General features: G+C 32.1%; 1 protein-coding gene across 6 annotated transcripts in view; it reads left to right on the plus strand.

Moving 5' to 3' along the window:
- Positions 1–25,252, plus strand: part of LOC118273468 (sodium/hydrogen exchanger 9B2) — a 47,286-nt gene that overhangs the window by 18,610 nt on the left and 3,424 nt on the right. For all 6 annotated transcript variants that reach the window (XM_035590448.2, XM_035590449.2, XM_035590447.2 and 3 more), the window contains exons 4-9: positions 4,794–5,031; positions 6,950–7,119; positions 7,494–7,708; positions 8,118–8,289; positions 18,057–18,211; positions 19,126–19,290. In XM_035590448.2, coding sequence (XP_035446341.1) covers positions 4,794–5,031; positions 6,950–7,119; positions 7,494–7,708; positions 8,118–8,289; positions 18,057–18,211; positions 19,126–19,290 — 1,115 coding nt within the window. The remainder of the gene's footprint in view (positions 1–4,793; positions 5,032–6,949; positions 7,120–7,493; positions 7,709–8,117; positions 8,290–18,056; positions 18,212–19,125; positions 19,291–25,252) is intronic.

Raw genomic sequence — 25,252 nt, forward strand, 5'->3', positions numbered from 1 at the left:
GGCAAATTTTTGGTTTTAACCACATAGTTCCCGATCTCGCGGAATCTCTTCAAAAATGAGATGTGGAAGATATTCCAGGGAACTCTTCAAAAATCAACATAATGAGCTCTGCGTTTGAATTTAATAGATGTATACTCACTTAGGGCATTGAAAAAATAGTTTAAAAACGGACTTTAACTAAAGAAATATTATAATCTTTCCGAACTTAAGATGAAAACTAACTTAAAACTAAAGAAAGCTACGAATTACGAATTTATAACAATTAAAAAAGAAATTATATTAGAACCTATCCTTTATGCTATAATAACCAAGCTTAAACTAAATAATTTAAAAGAAACGACTTAAATCTAATCTAATTAATTTATAAATTAGACTTACAATTTTATTAAAAAAACTAACTACAGTAACTACTAATAATCGATATCAAACTAAACCTACGTTAAAAAGTTTAACCAGAAAACCAGGAAAACCCAATAAATAAACTTATTAATTGACAAATACAACGAAACCAATTTAGAATATACGAAACAGCAGGACCACTACAGACAAATAATCATACGACTGATAATACACATTTTCTACAATAGTACCGAAGCGCTCGGCCGATACCCAACCAAATAATTGTAACAAAACCATAGCGCAATCTATTTCGATCCCAACGCCATCTATCGAGGATAAAGACAACTTGGATTATTTATTTATACTCCGTTCGGGCATTTTCTTTGTACTAAAAGTTTAATTATATTGATATAATTTTTTTCATACCTTTTTACTATTTGTTAACTTTTTTTCGATGAATTAAAACAATAACATGAACCGAAGTCGTGTAACGATCGACATAGAATTATCTATACTCCGTTAGAGCGTTTTCTTTGTACTAAAAGTTGTATTATGTTATATTTTTCATTGCTTTTTACTATTTTGTAAAAACAAATTTCCAATGAATTAAAACAGTAACATGAACTGAACAATTGTAATTACACCAGTGCACGATCAACGCCATCTATCTACGGAGTATAGGAACAGCCCGACATTGTTCAATTCCGTACTATAAGTACGAAATTGAACAATAGATGGCGCTGTATGTCCGGAATAAATTACTTTTATTTTATTTTTATTTTATTTTTATTTTATTTTTATTTTATTTTTTTTTATTTTTATTTTATTTTTTTTTTATTTTTATTTTATTTTTATTTTATTTTTATTTTATTTTATTTTTATTTTATTTTTATTTTATTTTTATTTTATTTTTATTTTTATTTTTATTTTTATTTTTATTTTTATTTTTATTTTTATTTTTATTTTTATTTTTATTTTTATTTTTATTTTTATTTTTATTTTTATTTTTATTTTTATTTTTATTTTTATTTTTATTTTTATTTTTATTTTTATTTTTATTTTTATTTTTATTTTTATTTTTATTTTTATTTTTATTTTTATTTTTATTTTTATTTTTATTTTTATTTTTATTTTTATTTTTATTTTTATTTTTATTTTTATTTTTATTTTTATTTTTATTTTTATTTTTATTTTTATTTTTATTTTTATTTTTATTTTTATTTTTATTTTTATTTTTATTTTTATTTTTATTTTTATTTTTATTTTTATTTTTATTTTTATTTTTATTTTTATTTTATTTTTATTTTTATTTTATTTTTATTTTTATTTTATTTTATTTTATTTTATTTTATTTTATTTTATTTTATTTTATTTTATTTTATTTTATTTTATTTTATTTTATTTTATTTTATTTTATTTTATTTTATTTTATTTTATTTTATTTTATTTTATTTTATTTTATTTTATTTTATTTTATTTTATTTTATTTTATTTTATTTTATTTTATTTTATTTTATTTTATTTTATTTTATTTTATTTTATTTTATTTTATTTTATTTTATTTTATTTTATTTTATTTTATTTTATTTTATTTTATTTTATTTTATTTTATTTTATTTTATTTTATTTTATTTTATTTTATTTTATTTTATTTTATTTTATTTTATTTTATTTTATTTTATTTTATTTTATTTTATTTTATTTTATTTTATTTTATTTTATTTTATTTTATTTTATTTTATTTTATTTTATTTTATTTTATTTTATTTTATTTTATTTTATTTTTATTTTTATTTTATTTTATTTTATTTTTATTTTATTTTTTTTTTTTATTTTATTTTATTTTATTTTTATTTTTATTTTATTTTTATTTTTATTTTTATTTTTATTTTTATTTTTATTTTTATTTTTATTTTATTTTTTGATTTTTGAAATAAAAATATATCTATGTCCTTTCTAAGGTTCTAAACTATATCTGTACCAAATTTCAACCAAATCCGTCAAATAGTTGCGGAGATTAATGGTATAAGCATAGAATGTTCGACGTGATTCTTTAATTTGACATAACTTTTTTATTTATGAACCGATTGACATGAAACAAACACTAAATGTAAATTTAAGCATCCCACAATATATTCGTGAAAACCGCATCCAACTCGGATCAGCCGTTTCTGAGATTAGCGCGCACAGACGAACAGACAAACAGACAAACAGACAAACAGACAAACAGACAAACAGACAAACAGACAAACAGACAAAAAAAAGTTAATTACATTTTTGGGTTCGACATCGACATAACAATAACCCCTGCTATTTTTTTTATTTTTATTTTCAATGTACAGACAGCACTTTTCTACGATTTTATTATATGTATAGATGTCATAGGGGAAAATCTGGGGGAGAGTTGGATTCATAGCTGAGAAGCTTCATATACAAGTCATTGATATTTTCATTCAACCTACCATGTTTTAGGTTAATTAAATAAAATTGTTCAAGATATAAAAATTAAAATAAAAATTGAAATATTATTTTATTTACCAGTCATAAATAGTTAACATTTTGATAAAAACGTAGAACCATGAAATCCCATCTGACGGCTGACAAAACATACATCGATGCACATTAGGTTAAACTTTTAAACAGAATCCTAAAAATATATCAAAGAGTAAATTGGACGGTTCAATCAGCCAATCAGTCGAATTGCATCCCTCTGCGATGAACATGGAGTTTGAATTTTTTAATCCAATAGCACGAGCAACGAAATGATACTAAAATAACTACTTTATTATTTGCCGATAGTCGTGTCCGACTATAGGCTGATTCTTAAAAGTCTCGACACCCATCTTAGGAGGCTGGCGTTAGGCGGAAGAAAGCGGTGCGTATTGTAAGGAGGTTTCAGTCTCAGGAGCCCTAACCACCAGTAGCTTGGACCATGCTCCCGCTACTGGTCGGCTCCTATTTTAATATTTTTAAATATTATTTTATTTTTGTATTTTATGTGTAGAAAGAGATTAAAAAATGTAATTTTAAAGGTTTTAAAATTAAAATAAGTAACTACTTTTAAAATTTATGTTAGAAAACGTCATAGTATTATTTACTTATTTTTTAATTAATTTATCAATATTACAATTTTCACTGAGTAGACATTAGCGGCCATATTGTCATCATGGAACGATTACGGGACGTGATTATGAACAGTTGGTAACTCCAGTCCATCTTTTATTTGAGAGATTAATAATATTTCTTGGTTGTTTTCATGTCGCCATAAATTACTTTTCCGACAATAAATTCGGGAGTCTACAAATGGCATCAGACAACAGCTGGTTATTATGAGCCTCGCTTCTAAATCGTGATAATACCGGACCTTGCTTTGAAATACTTAGTTTAATTAAATGACAAATATTTCTATTTACCTAGTTAATTGACTGACGAAAACTGAATTCTTATAATATAAGGTTGTTAAGGCTGTGGTTTACGTTAAGAAATAAATATTTTTGAAATTAAAACAGGACCCACCACAGCCTTATTAACAGACTTCAAAAAAGGAGGTTCTTACTTTCACCTGTATGTTTGTGCGCGATTATATTGCGTTTGTTTAAACCGATTTTTGAGCGGTTTTCAGCATACCTAGTATTTTTCAGACTTAGGAGAAGGTTTTAGGGATATAAAGTGACCTAAAAAAATGGAGGCGGTAAAGAAAATTGAAGGCGGTTCCTCTTTTTTATAAAACAAGTTTTATTTACATTGTTATTGTGGAACTCTGAGATTTAAACAACGCGTTATGTGGAAGACTAATAAGCAAATTATTTACATCCATACATCCAAAAAGATATACTATTTTAGCGAGCATTTATGTATCATATAGCTATGAATCAATAAAAGAGTTAAATTAATATTTCGAAACTAACGTTCGATTCGAATATATCAGTTTTTTGAGGTGATACTGTAAATATTCGATGAACGCTTTTAGGTTGGATCCGCCGTTTTATAGGCGCAAAGCAAACTTGCTGGCTACATATTGCAATATTAAAAACTCGTTGTAGGCACTTGACAAACACAAGTTTTGCCTGCTTTTTTTTTCAAGGCACATCAGTTCATCGTGAAGATAGTTTTTGGAAGCCTTGTTTAGAGTATACTTTGAAAATAAGTCTAGTTTATTGATGGTGTATTTACTGCCACGAGCAAGGTGTCTCTGGTTCTATTCCTGAGTAGAGTAAAGTACTCGGTGTCTAGATTTGCATCTAGTACATTGCAATAAACTCATCCTAAAATGTTGAATAATGGAATTTTTTACTTGTGAAAAATTAGTATGGCATTTAATACGTACGAGTACTTCCAGGAAATAAAGATTGATTTATTAGGACAAATTCGACTCATTCCCTCACCTCAACAATTACATTTACGCCCATCTTTCAATGCGATATTTTACTAACCTTCTCCATTATTATTTCCAGGTTTAACACTATGGGGCACATCGTGGTTCATATTCAAAGACGCAGTGCTACCAGACGGGTACCTATTCAATATGAGTGGAGTGATCATAGCAGGGTACATATTCGGACACACGCTGGAGCGATACACCACGATCCATCCAGTCGTTGGTATGACATTGACAGGAGCTCTCTACAGACACTTTGGACCTCCAAACTTTCTAGACAATCCCTCCGCAGATCTCATTGATTTCCATTTAAGGTAAGCTATCGTTTTTGTTTTAAATGCGATTTGTAAATGAATTAGTTTTTTGATCGTGAGTTTGTTCATTTCTTTTTTATTGTTGTTCAAAATTTATATTGAATAACACCATTATGCGGCCTTAATAGAAAACTATTTTTATCGCAGTTAATTTTCAGTTACGTTAAAATACTTTCTAGCTTTGAGTTGCTTTAATTTGTGGAATGTGTCTTCGTATAAATAACTAATAAAATATATATTGATAACTTATCGTTAATCTGATATCATTTCAATTATTTAATAAGAAAATGTTTTATCAAATAATGAAAAGTCGACATAATTTAAACGAAAATAGCAACGGGTAAGAAAAAATAAATAAAATTAAAAGCTATCAGTAAAATTGATAAGCTATCTAGTCACCATTTTGTTGTTAACGAAATTGTAATTAAGTTATTAATTCCAAATTACTTCAATAGAACATTGAAGCCCCGAAATATCGTAATGCACAAACTCCACCGCAGTGACGTAACCAGCACCTGCACACAGAACTTTGTTAATTAATTAAATAAATTGTTAAGGACTCAGCTTTCTTGATGACGTAATAAATGACTTCGCTTAATTGATTTCGATCTTGCCACATCGTAATTTTGTAACGTAATTATGAACATATACTTATAATGAGTTACCACTTCATAGAATGGCTGATAATTTAATGGAGGGCTTACATTAATTTTGCTAATAGAAGTACCTACTACATGATACTAAGGATGGGGAGCCATTAAATTAATTACTATGCTTCCACGTGCTGAAGGATACCACAACACTTGACTGTATGAGTACAAAATAGTCGTAAAAAAATTGTATACCCCACATCAGACTGCAAACTTTTTTTTTTACATTTAATGTGTCGACGTTTGGCCGCTATATCGCCTTATATTCACTTAAAACGATATTCGCACGTTGATCGCTTTTATCGGATAATTATTCTTATACAAAATCATGTTTTTCATCAAGCTCCCACGTGCTTTATAAAATTAAATATTTGCAGTTTAATTATTAAATAACATGTGTGGCAGCAACGTAAAGCGTGTTGTGAGTCAACTTCGGTCATTTTATTATTAAACTTAAATAATGTACGAAAAATACGCGACATATTTTTAAAAGCTTAAAGGTGCTTTTCCGTCAGAGATGTGCTCCGTAGCTATGCCATGATGGTGAAAAGGCTAAGCTCTGAAACTATATGACCCTTTCTGCTAATCCTAAACTATGTAACTGTGCGAGTAAAAGTAGCTGCTGCAGGTATCTGATTGGCACATGGTTACACCACTTGCGACCATTCATATAACACACCCATAGCATGCATCCATAGCACACATCCATAGCAAGTATCTTTCATATAAAAAAATATCTTAGTTGAATCCGTTTCTATCAGTACTGAGCTATGTGTCATAAATTATATCAATGAATATGATTAGTGGATGCCAAATGTATCTACAGCAACGTAGCATAGCACATCTCTGGTGGAAAAGCACCATTACTCTAGTGAACTTACCAACATAATTATACACAAACTAGGTGTAAGTACAAATTAAATAAGACGTTGCTTAAACTTAGTTCAGCTGGAAAGTTAAATTATAGATGGGTTAGTTTGGTGAATTCTGTACAAGACTCGGTTATTTAATTTAAGACTCAACCGCTAGCTAAGACTTCGATCACTTAGTTTTGCGGATTTAAAATGTAGCCTCAGCATTTATTCCTGAATTACCGACCAAATAACTTTATAACTATAGTTTAAAATTTCATGTTACGACTAAGCAGTTTGATGTAAAAGACCCACAAATATTATACGTTCGATATGTAGAAAACCCCGATAATTCAAGTTAGGTAGTTAAAATTTCATTAGTTACGGTTCAATGAACAGCTTTTTTTATTCTTCCAGGCGAATCTACCCCGTCATTATTCTGACGAAGGGCCCACTCACTTGGAACTGGGAATATATGAAAAATAATTCAGTAAAAGTTTTCTCATTGGCCACTCTGCCCTGGATCGTCGAGTGTTTATCTACTGCCTTCTTTGCCCACATACTACTCGACTACCCTTGGTACTGGGGTGAGTAACATTTCGAACTTTCGACCTTTGCAACGGACTTACAAACTCTAGTAATTCACAACTAAATTTAGTAAATAAAATATTTACTGCAAAAAATATCCAAAATAAATTCTCAGCTACTTGACTGATCCTGTTTACGCTACTTACCGATAGAAGCACCCCAGATGAAAAACCAGTAGCACCGGTTATTGCTTGAAAACGGCTCACTGAGTTCATTCACACAAATCCGCATTCATCTGACGACAATTGAGCCTTGTGAGAGTCGAGAATGTTGAATAACACAAGGCTGAATATTTCAAAGAAAGCACCTTCCTATGTACAAATATTTAAGGGCGATAGAGCAGTTATTAAGATTTATTTTCTTGTGCTTCCAGGTCTACACCTAGGTTCTATCCTAGCTTCAGTGTCACCAGCTATAGTGGCACCGCCAGTGAATAAATTCGATGAAAGAGGGATAGGAACTAAGAATCAAATAGCACCGCTGGTGTTAAATGCCGGAGGAATTGATACCGCATTCACGGAAGGTGTGTGCGGAGTAATTAACAGTGCAATATTTTACCCCGCGCCTCTTGTGTACAGGATTGTAAAGGTAAATCCAAGCTATAAATATTTTTATAACAAGAAGCTACAACGAAAACCATCAAGAAATATTTTACAACGCCATTCTGGCGATTTATATTGCATCCTATTTTTATTACTGAAGCAATTGATATTAATGTCCGAAATGAAATTTGGTTCAAATTCATAAAACCATTAAACAAAACCTGAGTACACAAGCAGAATACTAGAGCGTCTATCTCTAAAACGTTTCTGTTTTATCGAAATGTGTTTTTATCTTCAACAATAAATTCAAATTTCGGAATCCGGCCGTACTTATCCACACTTGAGATCGTTTCCAAGAAACACTTTGACTAGGTTTTCTTTAAAATCAAACCGCTTTCTCTTAAGGTTCAATTTGGATATAGGGCCCTTAACCTTTTTGTTCGTAATTCTGGCAGGGTTTGCTGGCTATATTCGTCGGTATCGCCCTCGGAATATTCTGGGGAGTGTTATCAGACTGTCTGCCGGATCACAGTGACATATACGCACCTACTATACGGAGCCTGCTCATTTTTGGCGGAGGCGTGTTGTTGACGTACGCCGGTGGATATCTCGGATGGGGTGGCACCTGTGAGTATCAGCGTGTTTATACATTTTGTATTCTCGAGAGTTACGTCAACGTAGCGTAATTTCGTAGCGAGCTTCTTACAAGTATGACAAATATGTATTATGTAGTATTGAGGGTCGTCGTACTACAGTCTACCTAGTCATAAATTTTCCTTGTTAAGTCTTATGCTTTCCACTGACTAACCGCATGCTAATGAACATTGATTTTAACAAGTCCAAAGTCAAAATGAAATCATTTATTCTTATTAAACCCTAAATGGGTACTTTTGAAATTTCAACAAACAAAGAAATAAATAATAGTATATCAGTCTGCTGGTCAGTGTCAGTCAGGTACTCGTTCCAAGTTTTGTAGCTTCGAATGGAAAATATACTCCATTACCTTACATACTTTCACAATAACAATTGTATAACGAATAATGATTAACAAATAACATAACACCAAATTACAAGAAGTAATTAAGCTAACATAACTATAGCAGCACAGATGTATAGAAGTACGTATACCCATATAAAACACTTAAGTGCATTAACACATACAAAAACACAGAAAGATTCAGTTTACATAGCCATAAAGATAATTTGGTTTGCAATGCAAAAGAATACATCTTTATTACACACAGCTACCGTATTTAATTAGTTTACCTGAGCAAATACGTTTTTGTGATAAGAAATGTGGGTAATTATTTACCTACATTCCAAAGTGCCATACGTAATCATGTGGGAAATAGAAAGACACGGGACAAAGTACAAAGGTAATTCATTCAAGCTAATTCATAACCAAGCCGGTCATAATCAGGCCGGTTATGAATTAGTCTCTTCGGTTTCATAATCAGTCCTTCGACGGCCTTCGGGAGTATTTTGTCACTTTTTGTAATATCAGATTTTGTCTTGTAAAATATTGTATAAACAATAAATCTGAGTTTCCGTTTCTGGTCGCTAGATGGAGCTAGTGATGCGAAAAGTCTAATTATTCAGGGACTGAAAATAAACTAGCGATTGATTATTTCGACACCAGCAATTTATACTACGCTAACTCGAAATTTGGAAAAAACTTTTTTTATGCCAAGTTACTTAAAATGTGTGTTTACATAAGTCATAAAAAAATTGAGAAGAAATATGCAAAAATAAGAAAGTTACAAATCTTATAAAACGCCAAGTAAAGGTACTTTTTGAAATCACTCGATTTATATTACGCCAACTATTATTAGCGGAGTGTGCGCGGGGATCACTTTGGTCAAAGTCCGTGCAACACTGCACTAACTCATAGTTAGCGTAGTTTAGTGCGTTCGTGTGTATACTTGTTCGTCTGTAAAATGAACGACTTAGCGACTTTTACATAGTAAATACTTATGTGTTAACGTATTAATTAGTTTATTAATGGTACGTTGACTATTTTTTTTGTGAGTAAGTACATGTTCTTTATAAAATATTGAAATATGCATCAGATGATTGATCATGCACTACGACGTCCCGTACTACACTACGCTAACATAAGTTAGACGTGTATAAGATGTAAATTTTTTTGATGAATTACGTTTATATACGGCTAACTTGCGCTAAATCAAAAAATAGAAATAATTAAGAAAATATAAATATGAGATATTACAATGAATAAATTAAATATTAAACATACCAAATTTCAAAAAAGTATCTTAATTAATGTAAAAGTTATCACGTTTTTCCCTTTAAACGCCTCTACTGTAAAGTACGCTTTTTGAGTTAGCGCAGTATAAATTGCTGGTGTCGATTTATGAAACTGTCTTGTAGATTTAAATGTCTCTTCTGTGGTTATGATTTTGCAATAGATAATTATAAAACTTTATTTAGACAGATTTGTGAATGAAATAGCACAATATTTTGTTAAACCGCAATGCGAATTTTACTATCTCTTCTGATAAGCTCAAACGCAACATAAGCTTTAAACATTTGTGAAACACACGAAAAATAACTGGCTTGTTGGTAAAACCATTAAGATTTTGATTAGATTGAATGTTTTGGCTTAGAAAAATCTTTAAAAATTGCACGGGGACAAATATTGTTCCTAACGTTTGATAAAATAATAGGCTCGTATTTGAATGTAATTGCAGAAAACATCTACCTACCCTTTTAAGTAACAACAAACGTAATACTTTGTACTATGTTCAATTAAAACTGCCCCATTGAGTACAGATTATAAGCGTCATTGGAAGCCGCGGCACTGTTTACATTCCGTGCTATTAACTCGACCACTCGACCAACGAGGCAGGCCAGTAACATCCATTATCCTAGTACACTGTTATAACAATAATCTTACGCCACTTTTATCCAGAGTTCCATTCTCTTAGCAAAAATATACACCGTTTACTGTAAGATATTGTGCATAAAATCGGACAAGTGCGTGTGGGTTCCACGTTATTGCAAAGTTCCGCATCGTAAAGGAACAAATAGTCTTTTTGATACAAGTGTTCAGGAAAAAGGATAAAAGAGGCAACTTAACTTACCTCTTTATAAAGTATTCAAGTTATGAGGGGACTTGTATTTCTGTATTCAAAATAAACTTGACTGTATGGTTGAAGTAGCGGTTAGACGATAGACTACAAACGTGCAACATATCGTGATTTATATTCAAGGAACAGCTATTTACGTAATCTACAAACGAATGATACTGGTATTTCAATTGTAAAACCTCTTTCGATAATCACACTCTTACCTAGAGATATGGGTTGCAGTGGTTGGGTGACCGGCTGCTGTGCAACGTACCGCGGGTTCGATGGTTCGGTGCACTATAATATCTCCTACAGAATGGGCTAGTATAGTCAGACAGACTGACCACCGTCTAAATCTTCCCTTTATTTGGTGCGTTTCAAGAAATACTCCTAGTCGGTACTGTATTCATGCTATGACACAAATCTTCTGTCTTATATCTTCTCTCTTATTTCCGCGATGCTGCCAATCACACTACCTGTAATTAATATTATTGTCATTTTTATGCTTCAATTAAATTATTATATTGCAATCTTACCAATAAAAATAATGTCTTAGTCACAACTTCCTAGACGTAAAGTTTTATTATTGTTAACGAATTAATCATCACAAGGAAGCGAGTGCGTGAAACGTGAAAGTGAACGAAGATTGTGAAAACGTGAAGCGTGAAATAACGCTTACGTTGTGTTTCGTTATATGAGTGAGGTTACCGGAGGTCTAATTATGCCCCTCCCCAATCCGCCCTATCCCCGATTCCCCAACAACTTATAAATTCCTAACCCCCAAAAGGCCGGCAATGCACTTGTAACGCCTCTGGTGTTTCAAGTCAAGCAAACGAGTTCGAGTAAAGTTTACTCGAACTCGCTTACTTGACTCTTACTTACTTTGTTTACTTAGTAAACAAACTGACGTATCAAGCGATACGTCTGTATGTTAACCATAAAAAAATCATACAAAAATAAGTAATGACTTCTTATAGATCTTTGAACTTTAATAGCCTTCAGAAGTGTGCAATGACAGTGCGCCTCCAAACACACACTAGCAATACCTAAATTGAGAAGTTGCCATGCGGACTGGTTTTATACAATCTGTAACTTTAAAAAAAGTTAATTGAATGGCTAAGACTGAAAAACTTAATTTAAAATACATAGTAAGTAAGTATTTTATTTCTATTTAAAAAAAAGACTTTGCCCCGCACTTAGATTTTTCTCCTAAGGGTACCTATGAAGACACCAGACCCAAAACAACAATTTGTGGATCACCCAAAGAGTTGCTTCGTGTGGGAATCAAGCCCGCAACCCATTGCACGGCAGCCGGTTGCCAAGCCACCGCACCAACCGTCAAAATATTGAAATATTTATTTAGTCAAAATATTTATTTTTAGTTTCAATAGATTATAAAGGGATAAGATCCACATACACCAATAAGGACACGATACGTACCGATATGAGTGTATGTGGGTGGCGAGTGCCCTTTGACGAATTTTCCGCGAAATTTTAATTCAACAAGCTCGGTTATCAATATAATTCTTGACGTAAATATTTGTATTAATTTCATTCTATTAATAGACGTCATAATAGAATTTTCCTATCGATTTCGTAGCTAATAACTTTTTTTTTCATTATTTAATTTAAAAAAAGTATGAATCTACTATACTATACAGACTACTATACAGAAGTATGAATGACAAAGTAAGGTCGTTATCCGCTGATTTTCTGTTCTATTCATTTAATTATAATCATCATCATCAGCCTCAAACAATCCCACTGCTGAGCAAAGGCCTCTTCCCACATTGAAAAGGTTTAAGCATTAATCACCACTCGTGCTCAATGCAAGTTGTCTATTTCAAACTTGTAACTAGAGATTATATGTCCAGGTTTCCTCTTCATGTTTTCCTTCACCGTTTGTCAATGGTGTCTAAATAATCTTAGGAAGGACATACTTAGATAGTTTGGAAAAGTCACATAGATAATTGCCGTTGGTAGGTTTCGAAACTGCAGTCTGTTGAATGAATATCAAAAGTGCATTTAAAAATAATAACCGAAATAAAAAATACAATTTTCTGATCGAATGTAAATTAATGGACCGATTAACAGAAGAGCGCCATATTAAAAAATAAAATTACTCTCAGCACACACGAGCATGCATGAATGAGATTGATGAATGAGGAAGCGAAAGAGGTATGCCAGGAACGATTTTGGTAATCCATTAAACTCACTTAACTTCCCCTACAAAACATAGAAATGAAAACATTAGAAACCTGATTGAAAAAGAGTAACCTATGGAGTTTCTTGCTCGTTCTTCTTCGTAGGAATCTACACTTTCGAAAGAGCAAATATCTTCACTAGAGGACTGACCAATATACAGATAATTTTAATATTATTATATTTGCTTTGACTTTCAAAAGTGCCTTCCTAGTCAATTTGAAATAAATAATTTTGACTTTTGACTATATCCACAAAAAAAATATTTTTGTCACTTTTTAGTAACAATGAAATCCTTTAGATTCTATACATTCAATTTTATTTTATAAAGTAAGTATTAACATAATACGTTTCGAAGCAAGTCAGCGTCCTCATTGTAATAATTTAGCTTGTTAGCACCAAACTGTCATACAAGCTACGACACTGGAACACTGTTCAATGGAAGAGTTTCGTCTGCTTCCAGAAATAACTAATTGTAATCAAAGAAGAAACTTCGTAATTGGCGATAGGTAGCTACTACTCAAGTTTTGTAATAAATTATTATAATAATTTTATTGAGCGACACATTTATTTTGTATAAATAATATACTCGTATCGATTAATTATTAATTTTTATTATAAATCTTATTTATTTCTTATTTTATACATATTTTATTAAATTGACATACTTACCAAGCATCTTATAATAATTCAACAATTGCAATTGCATGCTTGAAATAACCTATTAATGTAAATTTGTTTGCCTTGTGCCTGTTTTAGTTACTGAGTTAGATATTGTACATTCGATTGCCTCGCCCCTCTCTTTTAACTAGTGATAGATAGAAAAACGTATAATTGATTTCGCATAATGAAGCGAAATCAAGTGGGCGTTACACTTCTGACAGATAGTCTATAGAAAATCTTTATTGTCGCGATTTCAAAGAAAAATAAGTACCAATTTATTTATATTTTATTCTTGTGATCAGTTACTTAGGTAATACCTATTCTTACAACATTTCTCTAATAAGGAAAAACGTGGTGATTTGTTAACGTTTTCTTGGAACATAAAAAATGAATTACTTAATTGATGTTCGTAAAATTAGTCTAAATATAGACTAAGAAACGAGACTTCGATTACGTATACCTATATCAAAATATAAATGAAAGTATTAAGTATATCTTTATGGCCAAAAACCGTTTTATATTATGTAATACTACGTCTAGCTCGCGACTTCTGCCGCGTAGAGTTATGACTTCTGACTGATTAGGTTTACGATCTAAAATTACATATTTTCTAATAAAAATATCCTAAGTCACTCCTTGGTACATCAGCTACCTGCCAATAAAAATCCCGTCAAAATCGATCCAGCCATTTCAGAGATTAGCCAGAACAAATAGACAGACAGACAAAAATTATAAAAAAATGTTTTGGTGTATGTATGTGTCGTATGCATATTCATACGCATGTAGTAAAAAGCGATTATTTCCATATTTCAAACACTAAAACTTTATTTATCAGTCTAGATACAATTATTATAATCGAATGATCGAGTATCCTAAATCTTTATCAAGACTATCGTGTTGCCTAGTGAAGTCGATACTACGATAAGGAATCAAAAAATAGTTTTAATAACCAGGTCAACGATTTGCAGAAGTACTTATATCTATATACAAAAGGAATCTGTTTGTCAGTGAATTAATAGGTGTAATATGTAATGAAAAACGTTTTTTTATAATTAATCTGTCAGTAGTTAGTCATATACATAAAGTTACCTAATCTGTTTGTCAGTGAATTAATAGGTGTAAACTATGTATATGTAATGAAAACCTTTTTTTTTCATAATTAGTCAGTCAGTAGTTAGTCATCTAAAGAATTTCATTACTTTTTATAGATAAATAAACATCTCCATCGAGGTTTAGCTAGTTTTTACATAATTTTCTGGGTGAGATTTCAAAATTACAAACAGACGCTCTAACTTTATTTATTAGACTAGAACTAGAATATGCACCTAAGTCGTGTAATCCAAAACACATAAAGGTACTACTTATGTGCTAGGTAAGCGATAAATTTATTAATAAAAAAGGTTGCATATAGCATCCAACTCTCTAAGGCATACAAAGTGAATCTTTGTCGCAAACCCTTCCCCAAATTATTTTTGGGTTCGGCAGTTATGAAGCGACGCGAGGATTTGGCCCCGGTGGGTTATGAGCTTGTCTCAAGTAAATGCGTATAAAAAAGGAATTTCACTCATCGTTCTTGTGCCCTGTGAAGGTTGACGTTACGGAGTGCTCCCAAGAATTCCGTCGTGAAATATTACCGAAGATATTCGCACGAATACCCCATGTGTTGGAAGTGTTTTAAGAATTTTGATACATTTATGAATTGATTATTTTGAGCCTGTTTTTACTTGTTTTATTTGCCAGAGGACTTAGTAAAACACGTAGCTTTCTAAGATCTGACTATGAACAGATCATTCGTGAAACATTCTTAGCCATACAAAAGGTTGTGATCATGAATTAACATTTGCTCCGAATACTTATGACTCTACTACTTTTATGAAAATATATGTATATGCAATACTAACTATGCCTGCAGTCAAATCTAGTTACAACTCAATGACGTCAATTGTATTGGGAAAATGTAAAGACAATACTATAACATAATTTGTTTACCTTCTTATATAAATGCTACTTTCAATAAGTATTTCTTCCTAACCTTTGAGGATTAAGTTGTCTGTAGTGTAAAGCCTACATTATCTTTACATGCATTGTTTCTACAAGTATTTATGAAAGCAATACACTTTTTATTTGACGATTATGCAGATCCTTTTATCATTTTGTCTTGAGTGATATTTTAAGCGGATCACGACTGTAATAAACCATTTAATGCGCTATTTATAACATCTATCTACTAGTGCGTATAGTATATTATATTAATCAATAATCTTGCAGCTATCGCAAAAATAAGTTTATAGATTATACTTTAAAGCAAATGTTTTAAAGTATCACACTAATATTATAAATGTGAAAGTTTGTTTGTTTTTCCGTCAATTACGCTGAAACTACTGAACGGATTTTAATTAAATTTGGTATACATACATAGTATGAGCTGACTTGGGTGATAGAATACTTTTTATCCCACGGAAAAAAGGGCAAAGCCGCTGGTAAAAACTAGTTACGAACTAACGATTTTTTTATGATTATGATTTATATAAACTTTTTTGTGTAGAGCTGCTTAACAACAGTCCGTTGACCATTTCATTATACCTTGGATATTGTGCGCACCAGTAGCGTAAAATACAGAAAAATGCTGCGTTCGGGGTTACCTAGAATTCTTAATTTCCACAATACCCTCTATCATTTGCTAATCTTAAACTATCGCTAATACTGAGAATTTTCGAACAAAATACCCCATGGACTGAGTAAATACCTACTATACCCGTAATACTCTAATACTATTGTTTACTAATTCCATTCCCATGCATAATTACAGACTATTCGGACATATAACATTGGTATTTAATACCTAAGTACGTAGGTACATAATACATTGCTGACCATACACTACAAGCTCATAACATCGTCGTATTAATTAATTCCCATCTTAACCTTCATTCCTATTAACCTCAATCAAACATAATCATTTTGTCCAAGTATCTTATGACGCGATTTTATTTTAGAAATTCCTTTTGTTCAATGCCATAAAGTCACGCAATTTCTTTGCCATATTTATTGAAATTATGAGTTATAGAAACTATTATTGTGTGAAGTGATTTGTTACACGTGTCTCTGATAATGTAACTTAAGGTCTTCTACACTTTGTATTTCTATTCCTCATTCACTTTTCCTAATCTTATGTTATAGAGATATTACAGAATAAACCTTTAAATCTGTACTGCTGCACTTGTATCTGCTAATGCTTATTATTGCTTATGTACATATTAGGTACACCTAGTCTAACAAGTTGTCGTCAAATCAATGGCAGGATTGTAGCTACATCACGCGATGAAATAAATCACCTGTTCTTTGTCACACTTATTGTAAATATAAAAAAAATCCATTGCAAAATAAACTATAATGTGAAAATCACACACAAACGTTATCATACAAATTATAAAGAGAAAATAGCAATAGTAAACTTCATGGGAACAAACACGGTGTTTTTAGACATGATAATATACATCAACATTTCATCTAGACTAATAAATAAAATTGGAGTGTCTGTTTGTAATTTTGAAATAACCACTACTTTTTATTACATGCATGTGAATATACATACGATACACACACCAAAATAACAGTTTTTTTTGTCTGTCTGTCTGTTTGTTCTGGCTAATCTCTGAAAAGCCTGACTTATTTTGACAGGACTTTTATGTAGCAGGGCAGGTAGCTGATACTAAGAAGTTACTCAGGTTACTTTTATTAGTTACAAAGTCCATAATCCACGGGAGCGAAGCCACTGGCATCAGCGAGTTTACAGTATAAAACAAATTGGAAAGTAAAACAAATCTAACAATGAAATCAGTACTTTGTATAACTTGTTTCAACTTACGAACAAATTACTATAAACATGGAAATTCTTAGACAAATGTTTGCCTCTACAATGCATGACTGTTATCTTTCTCCGAGGTATTCCATCCAAAGGTTGCTTGTAAAAATTATTCATAACATTTCATTGTATACAGTTCAGCGATTGTACTTTGAACGTAAGATAGTAAACGGAGAACGTACGAACCTTACTGATTGATTATATACTATTTTTTACGTTTCTATAAAACGAATGTAGGTACCTGTTTAAGTGTGGGAGAGCCATGCTTCGGCACGTATGGGCCGGCTCGACCGGGGTACCACGGCCTCACCGAAAACCGACTTGAAACAACGTTTGCGTTGTATTTCGTTGTGTGAATGAGGTTACCGGAGGTCCAATCCCCCCTTCCCAATCTTCCCAATCCCCGATTCCCAAACAACCCTTAAATTCCTAACTCCTAAAAGTTCGCCAAAGCACTTGTGACGCCTCTGGTGTTTCAGGTGCCCATGGGCGGCGGCGATTGCTTACCATCAGGTGATACGTCTGCTCATTTACGTGTTCCATAAAAAACAAACCTATTTTTCTTTTGTTGGCAGCTGGTGTAGCGATCATGGTCTGTGCTGGCACAGCAGCGACGCGCTGGTCTCGCCGCGACTGGCCCCTAACAAACAATCCAGTCTGGGAAGTCTACAAACTGCTCTGGAGGATATTCGAGCCCATGCTCTTCGCCCTCAGCGGGTATTTCTTAGATGTACATATCGCTTTTTATTTATCCTACTAAATATCAAAACATATAATCAGGTTCGAAAACATTTTCTTCCTTTCGTATCACACGTCATTTAGCTTTATTCTCTCGCGCTCAGCTCTTAGCTATGATTCTATGTTCAAAATGAGCTTCTAAACAGCGAACCGCTTATAATAACCTCCCATAAAAAGCAATACTAAAAAACAACAGCTAAAATCAGCTTGCTCATTTAAAGCTATGTCACCCATTCGTTCATAAATAGACTACATATTTTAATTGGTTCATTACGTGCAGCATCTATTCAATGGCTGTTGAAGTCTTAAAGTATTTTGCTGGCTCTTAAGTAACGAGAAAGTACTCTAATACCATCAGTTTGAATGTAAAACTAAATAAAATTGCTATTTAATTTTACCAAGCCAATATTTTAGATCAAAAATGTCTTGCTAATATGCCCAGATTGATTGACACAAAACAAAAATAATTATTATGATAATATGGGAGCCGGTTTTTGCATACGTTTTCGAAAGCCACATTCATAGGCAATTATGTTTTACGACCTAAGTATGTATGTAAATTTCAATTAATACGTTGTATTAAAAGTAAAAGGTATCGTGTATAGAAAGTGCTTATTCACGTAGGTAATTAATATTTGGATTATGTATAATAATTAATTACAAAATAATTAATTGGTATTCTCTACGACTATTAGCTGCAATAAGATTTTTTTTGTCGAAGAAAAAGTTTGCAACCTTATTTTTAGTAATATGCATACAGGCCGTCTCATCTTCACGCACAACAAAATGCCATTTATCGGCAGTAAAATAAAAACAGTGCCAAATTCAAACACTTTGAAGGCGCGAATCAGAAATAGAACAGATAAAAGGCAAAATGAAAAGAATTAAATGTGAATTTCTTTTTAGGTATCACAAATAAATGTGAAGGAGCTGTGTCTGATCCTGGGATGCATCTCCTCAGCGCTAGTGCTCCGGCTGCTGACAGCTTTCCTCGTCGCACTAGCTAACGAGCTGTCGATCAAGGAGAGTCTTTTTATCGCCGTCACTTGGATACCTAAAGCTATTGTGGAGGTACGCCATTTATTTTCTCCTAGTATTGTTTGCGGTAAAATGCTACCAGGGTATTCAGGTAAAACATTGTCTGAACATCACTGATTGTTGTAAGACTGACAGGTTTGCATTTGTTTGCTGTCATTGTTCAAAATTTTCTTCTATTGTCAATAACGAGAAAATAAAACAGTACGGTAACTGTTTTATTTTCTCGTTATTGACAGCTATCATTCGGTTTTTAGGGTTTTGTGAATTGGTTTATGATTAGGTACACCTTTTATGTAAGTTGTTGTTCGATTTTGAAGAACTTTTAACTTATAATTATTAAAGGGTTCTACTGACACTGTCGTCTCTGATCTTTTAAAAAAATACTCTAAGTTAATTATAATACGAGTTCCGTTTTTTTCATTAAATTTATTTCTCATTTTCAAACAGAATATTGTTACAAAAAGGTCCAGCATTTTATTTTTTATAATACCCAAACATTAAATTACGATTTCAAATATAGATTCAGATTCAAAATTCGTTTTTGGTTATCTGTTAAAAGCACTCTCTTTTTAGGACAATAAAAAACTGCGGGCGTAAATCTATAGATTGGCCGTCAACAATTTAAATATTTGCCAAATAAATATGTATGAAAATTTTCTAGGTACGTTATTTAAAAGGGGTTTTTACGATAGCTGTATTAATTACTACACTCCATCATTGCCCATCATCAGTCAAACGCTGGGACCTTGAATTAGTGACTAGGTACTTCCTATTTCTTCGCTCACGTGCTCCATAAAATGCCAAGAATTCACATGATCCAGCATCGTAAATGTAAAATGGCGTATAATTAAAAAGTTGGCCCTCTAAGTAAAGGGGCATGACTGTGTGATTATGAAGGTGAAAACTGATTAAATCAGAAGTGTACAAGACAATTTAACTAACATAACTTTTAAATGTTGTAATATCATCTTACAAATATTATAAATGCGAAAGTGAAATTGTGGATTTGTTTGTATGTTTGTTACTGAATCACGTCGAAACAGCTGAAAGGATCGGGATGAAATTTGGAACAGGTATACATTGTGGTCTAAAATAACACATCAGCATTTTAAAAGGTTGACTATCTACACATTATATTAATATACGTGTTCTTTCTGAATGAATTAAAATGAAAGCGAAATAGTTCTTTTGTGTAAATAGATTTTGAAATCAACCCATTAAGAAATATACTCAAGATAAATAGGTACTTAGATACATAATAAATATCAAATTAAAATTCAATTCAGATAGTTTAACAATAATTTCACACTGACTTATAATTCTGAAACTATAAAGCACAAAGAAAATTATTTCAACCATATTAAAATTATCAACATTTTATGGCATAAAATTATTAAACTAAACGAACGAATAATTTGTTGTTAAAGATAAAAACATAAATATTAATATTTATAATTTACTAAAAGCTTTCCACTTTAATTTGACTTCGTAGACAATTTATGCAACTTTAGAATTACTAATAAATTAATGAAACTTTCAAACATGATCAATATTTCGTAGAACGTCTGAATGATAAGAAATTTCAAAAGTGAAATAAATAATAGGTAAAGATAAGTAACGTTTAGTAAAGTGCTTCTTATGTTTGGTTAAATATTTAATGCTTTAATTAGTAGGGCATTGAGTTCATATTTGAAGGGCGAATAGTAACGGACTCAAGTTAACAAAGATTTAACGCTGGCCTGTGTAAATAGTCAGCCTTTCTGTTTATGACCAACGAAGGGTTGGCAAACGAGTTTGATCATAAAATTAAACTTGCCTAAGCTACTAATTGTCAATCGTCGTTGAAACAGATACGTGCCATGTCTGTAAAGTCTAGCTCTGGCTAAACCACTTAGATTGCCTCTGTGGTTTAGTGATTACAGATGCAACTGCAACCATGAGGCTGATTTGAACCTTAAAATTCTTTGCGCTGTATATATTTGGTATTAGCCTCACTCATTACATTAGCACTTCTTTGGAACTAACTAACGACTAATAATAAAATTTCATAATTTTACGTAAATTTTATTACTATCATTTTATTTATTGTTTAATCTATTAAATTGCATCATTCACCAATCAAATTTAATATCTGTAAATCCGTTAAGTTGTAAATAATTGAATTGCAAAGTTATCGAAAATTCAAACTTGTACTTCTATTAACAAGGAATTATTTCCCAAACATCAGCTGAAGTGCATTTTAATTACTCTTTACTGTACAAAGAGGACCAAGGTTTATATTTGTCGAAGCTTTGATGCAAACAAGCCTGAAATTACTAAACTAGTGCTCGGAGGACTCAAAGTGAATTAAACTGGACTCTGTCAGTCGAGTGTCGGTGTAGTTTCTACTTGTTAATGAAAAGATCACTTTAAAGTTGTGTAAGTAGTCGAGGACTCGGGGTCGAAGGCTATAGAAGCGCTGGTCGAGGCCACTTTGAGCGTCCCAACGCACCTCCACTCTGGTGATTAATTGCCCTCTAAATAAAAGTGCACGGACAATAGAAAACTTGGAACAAATAGATAATGGGCTTTATGTACGTCGCGTAATTCTTTTCCGATAACGTTTAGGTAGTAGAAATGAAAGTATGTGTAGTGTTTTTAATGATTTAGTTTGAACGTGGTACGATGAGTATGAAATGTTTTACAGTATACTATCATAAAATCATAGCACAGAATAAAACAGCTTAGGTATCAAGTTTTGTTACACCGATATCAAAAACAGTATAAAGTCATCAACGATTGACAGAATTGCCGCGTTAAACCGATTAAAGCAATCTTTTTTTATAGCAATTTGTGTCAGTCAATGGAAATTGATGGGATGACATTTTATTTTAGCATATGATATTTTTCGTAGTAGAAAATGCAATATTTCAAGTCAAAAAGTACTTTCCTAATTAAGTAGATGTACACCTGTCTCTCAAGAGCACCTGTATACTTGTTCAATTAATTATTATATCTCTGAAAGTCTTCGTTCATCCTAAGTAATAACCCAAAAGCCCAAAGGCCCGCCACCGTAATGAAAATGAATGATTTACGGTTTACATCAAACAATCGAGAATCGTATTTCCATTTAGTCGATCATAAGTCGGTAGATATCATTAACTCGACTGCCGACTGCGAAGCGAGATAGTCGAGTCAATGCCGACAATACTCGTATTGTTCTTGTGAAAAAACCTTTGCTTTTACTATTCAGACTCATTGCGAATCGGCAGAAAGTTTTCATTGTGTTAAATCAAGTAACGATTTTGTTTACACTCGGTGTATTCGCATTTTGAGCTCCATTTATTTTTGGAGACAGTTCGTAAATTAGGGTTGTAATTAATGATTCGTTATTTTAAACATTTTGTTGTAAGCAAAATTTATTTAAATGAGTACGCTTTGCTTATTTTAACCTTAAATATTTGTCTGAAATGTTACTAAAGAATAAATAATTGCGAATAAAGAATTACGTTGGCCAAATCGTAGTGACTGAATAACTAGCATAATCTTGGACAGGTATCTAATGTCTACGCCTCCTATTTCCTATTAGCCATAAGACTGAACATAGGCATCCTCCAATGACTTCCAGAGAGTCCGGTCGGAAGCGATTTCCTTAAAATTTATAAATTACATTTACAAACACTTATTGGAATCATACCACTACCAATACACAAAATAAAAAAAAGAAAGCTTCTCACATTCTTACTTACCTTAAATTAAATCTTAAATACGAAAAGAAATGATTCACTTTCCGTTGAAGAGTTGAAGACTACACGAAAGCAAAAAGTCGTGTTATATGTAGGAGGGTATAGATGTACAGCATAATTTAGTAGGAAGCTAAACAATTTATGTAGGTACCTTAAGGGTCCAACCACTCGCAATAAATGGCTGAAGGAGAAAGCCACTTACTGACTAACTGACTGACTTATAACCTTATCTCCGTAACCTTAGCCCTTAGATCTTTGGACTTGACAGCATTATGTGGCCCACGACCATACCTCCAACCTCATAGAAACCAAGTTCCAACTTCCAACTCCATTTCCTCAAACGAAATATACTTATACAGAACACATTCATTTTCTTAATTGTCTAAGAGAATCGTTGGTACTTACTTACCTAGACGGAAAACTCTGATATCGATTCCTGGGTTCTGTATATTGCAGTACGGTAGTGATTGTTACAAGAGTCTTTGTCTGTGATTGAAACCTTCGATAAACGTAATATGAACATCATAGAAAATTAAGTACCTAGTATAAAAATGATGCCTAGCGTGTTACGGGGGCTCCTGCTCGAAAGACAAGAGTAGGAACGGGGTGGTTTTAAGTCAGTAAGAGTCTGACACTCCTCTCGCCTCACCCAAGGTGGAAAAAGTGATAAACGATTTCCCCCTCACGAAAGTAGAAGAAGTATAAAAATGATATTAGTACCTACGTCAGTTTGCAGTATTGTAAACCTCCTGTATAGCAACGCCTTTTTACATAACACTAGTGGTCGCCTAGTGGTCGAAATTCGACCATATACGATTTAATTTACAATACCACTTTCCATACGTTCAAGGATAATTTTTATTTAACAACTTGCTATTAGTTTTGTGAAATTCAAATTAATATATTCCGGCGGATCATGAATAACCAAACCTCCTTCAATGAGAAACCTCTTTTCATATGAGACGTGAGAATATCATCGCAATGTCTATCAATTTTGACGTTTTGTCAAATACGATGCTATGCATGGTAGTGTGTGTAATGTTTTATTTATTGATTTAATGTACTTTATAAGCATTATTTTTGAAAAATATTAGCATTTTTCACTTATCCTACACATAAACTATAAGTGTACTAAATTTTATGCGCAATTTTCGTAAAAAGGTTCCGAAAGTTTTTGCATTACGTATTAATATATAGATTTATTTTCGCAATAATAAATTCCTGACATATTTTTATTATTTAACTTTGTAAAGAAGATAAGTTTTATTTATCTAAAACAGTACAATTCCATTTGATATCGTTAATGTCCTTTTTGCGGAAGTTCATTCTACAAAATGTCATAAAAATCGAAGGAATGATCGCTTAGCGATCGTATCCTATTTCTTATAAATATCCGCTAAACGTCCTTCCATTTGATATTATATTGTACGAACAGATATACACAATGATCGTTTCTTTTATGGTATCCCATTGTAACCTACGCAATATTTGTGATTGTACGATTTTTCTACGCATTTTACAATAGAAACTTACTTTCTGATTAAGGCTTTCAAAACAATTCACACATCAAATCCCTCAATACGTATTGTAAAATACCGCAATGTCGGAGAGGGAATACAAATATGGTACAAATTACGCCATGTACCAAATTCAGTGCTTGTGAATAACATAGGTAGTACATAATATGTAGATGGCACATATAATATTCGAAAATGTCATTTGAACGCCGCCAGCTTTGACGTGCTGGAGCCGAGTCTATAACTCGATAGGTACGTAATTGATTTAACGGTACCGGAGTAAACTACACACAGCTCGAAAGCTGGCCAGCGTCTTCGGACAAAGCCCGTTCTGTGGTCGAGTTGACCCGTCGGTTAATCGTCGTTTACGATTTAATCGGTCGTGCCCCCGGACAAGTTATCGCAAACCGTCATACGCCGTAATAGCATGTGGTTGTATAATTACTTGATTGGAACCGCAGCTGAGCGGTACTGATTGATCTAGTATCAGACTACAGAGCCCTTGGGACTTCATTTCCGTATGCGTACTGGTATTAACATACTATTTATAGAGTCCTAAATACATAGACTTGATATATGACTGTTACAATGTAATTTTACAACAGCTGCAATACATTTTCTGAAACTGATAAGAAAACCATGTCTTAAAATAAGCGTAATTATACAGAGTACGGTAACAATAAATTCCTATAAGAGCACATTAATTAGCAATAATCTCTGTTGGGGACTGCTTCGGGCCACTGAGGTGCAACA

This window comes from Spodoptera frugiperda, chromosome 1, assembly GCF_023101765.2.
Source record: "Spodoptera frugiperda isolate SF20-4 chromosome 1, AGI-APGP_CSIRO_Sfru_2.0, whole genome shotgun sequence".
NCBI classification, from domain to species: domain Eukaryota; kingdom Metazoa; phylum Arthropoda; class Insecta; order Lepidoptera; family Noctuidae; genus Spodoptera; species Spodoptera frugiperda.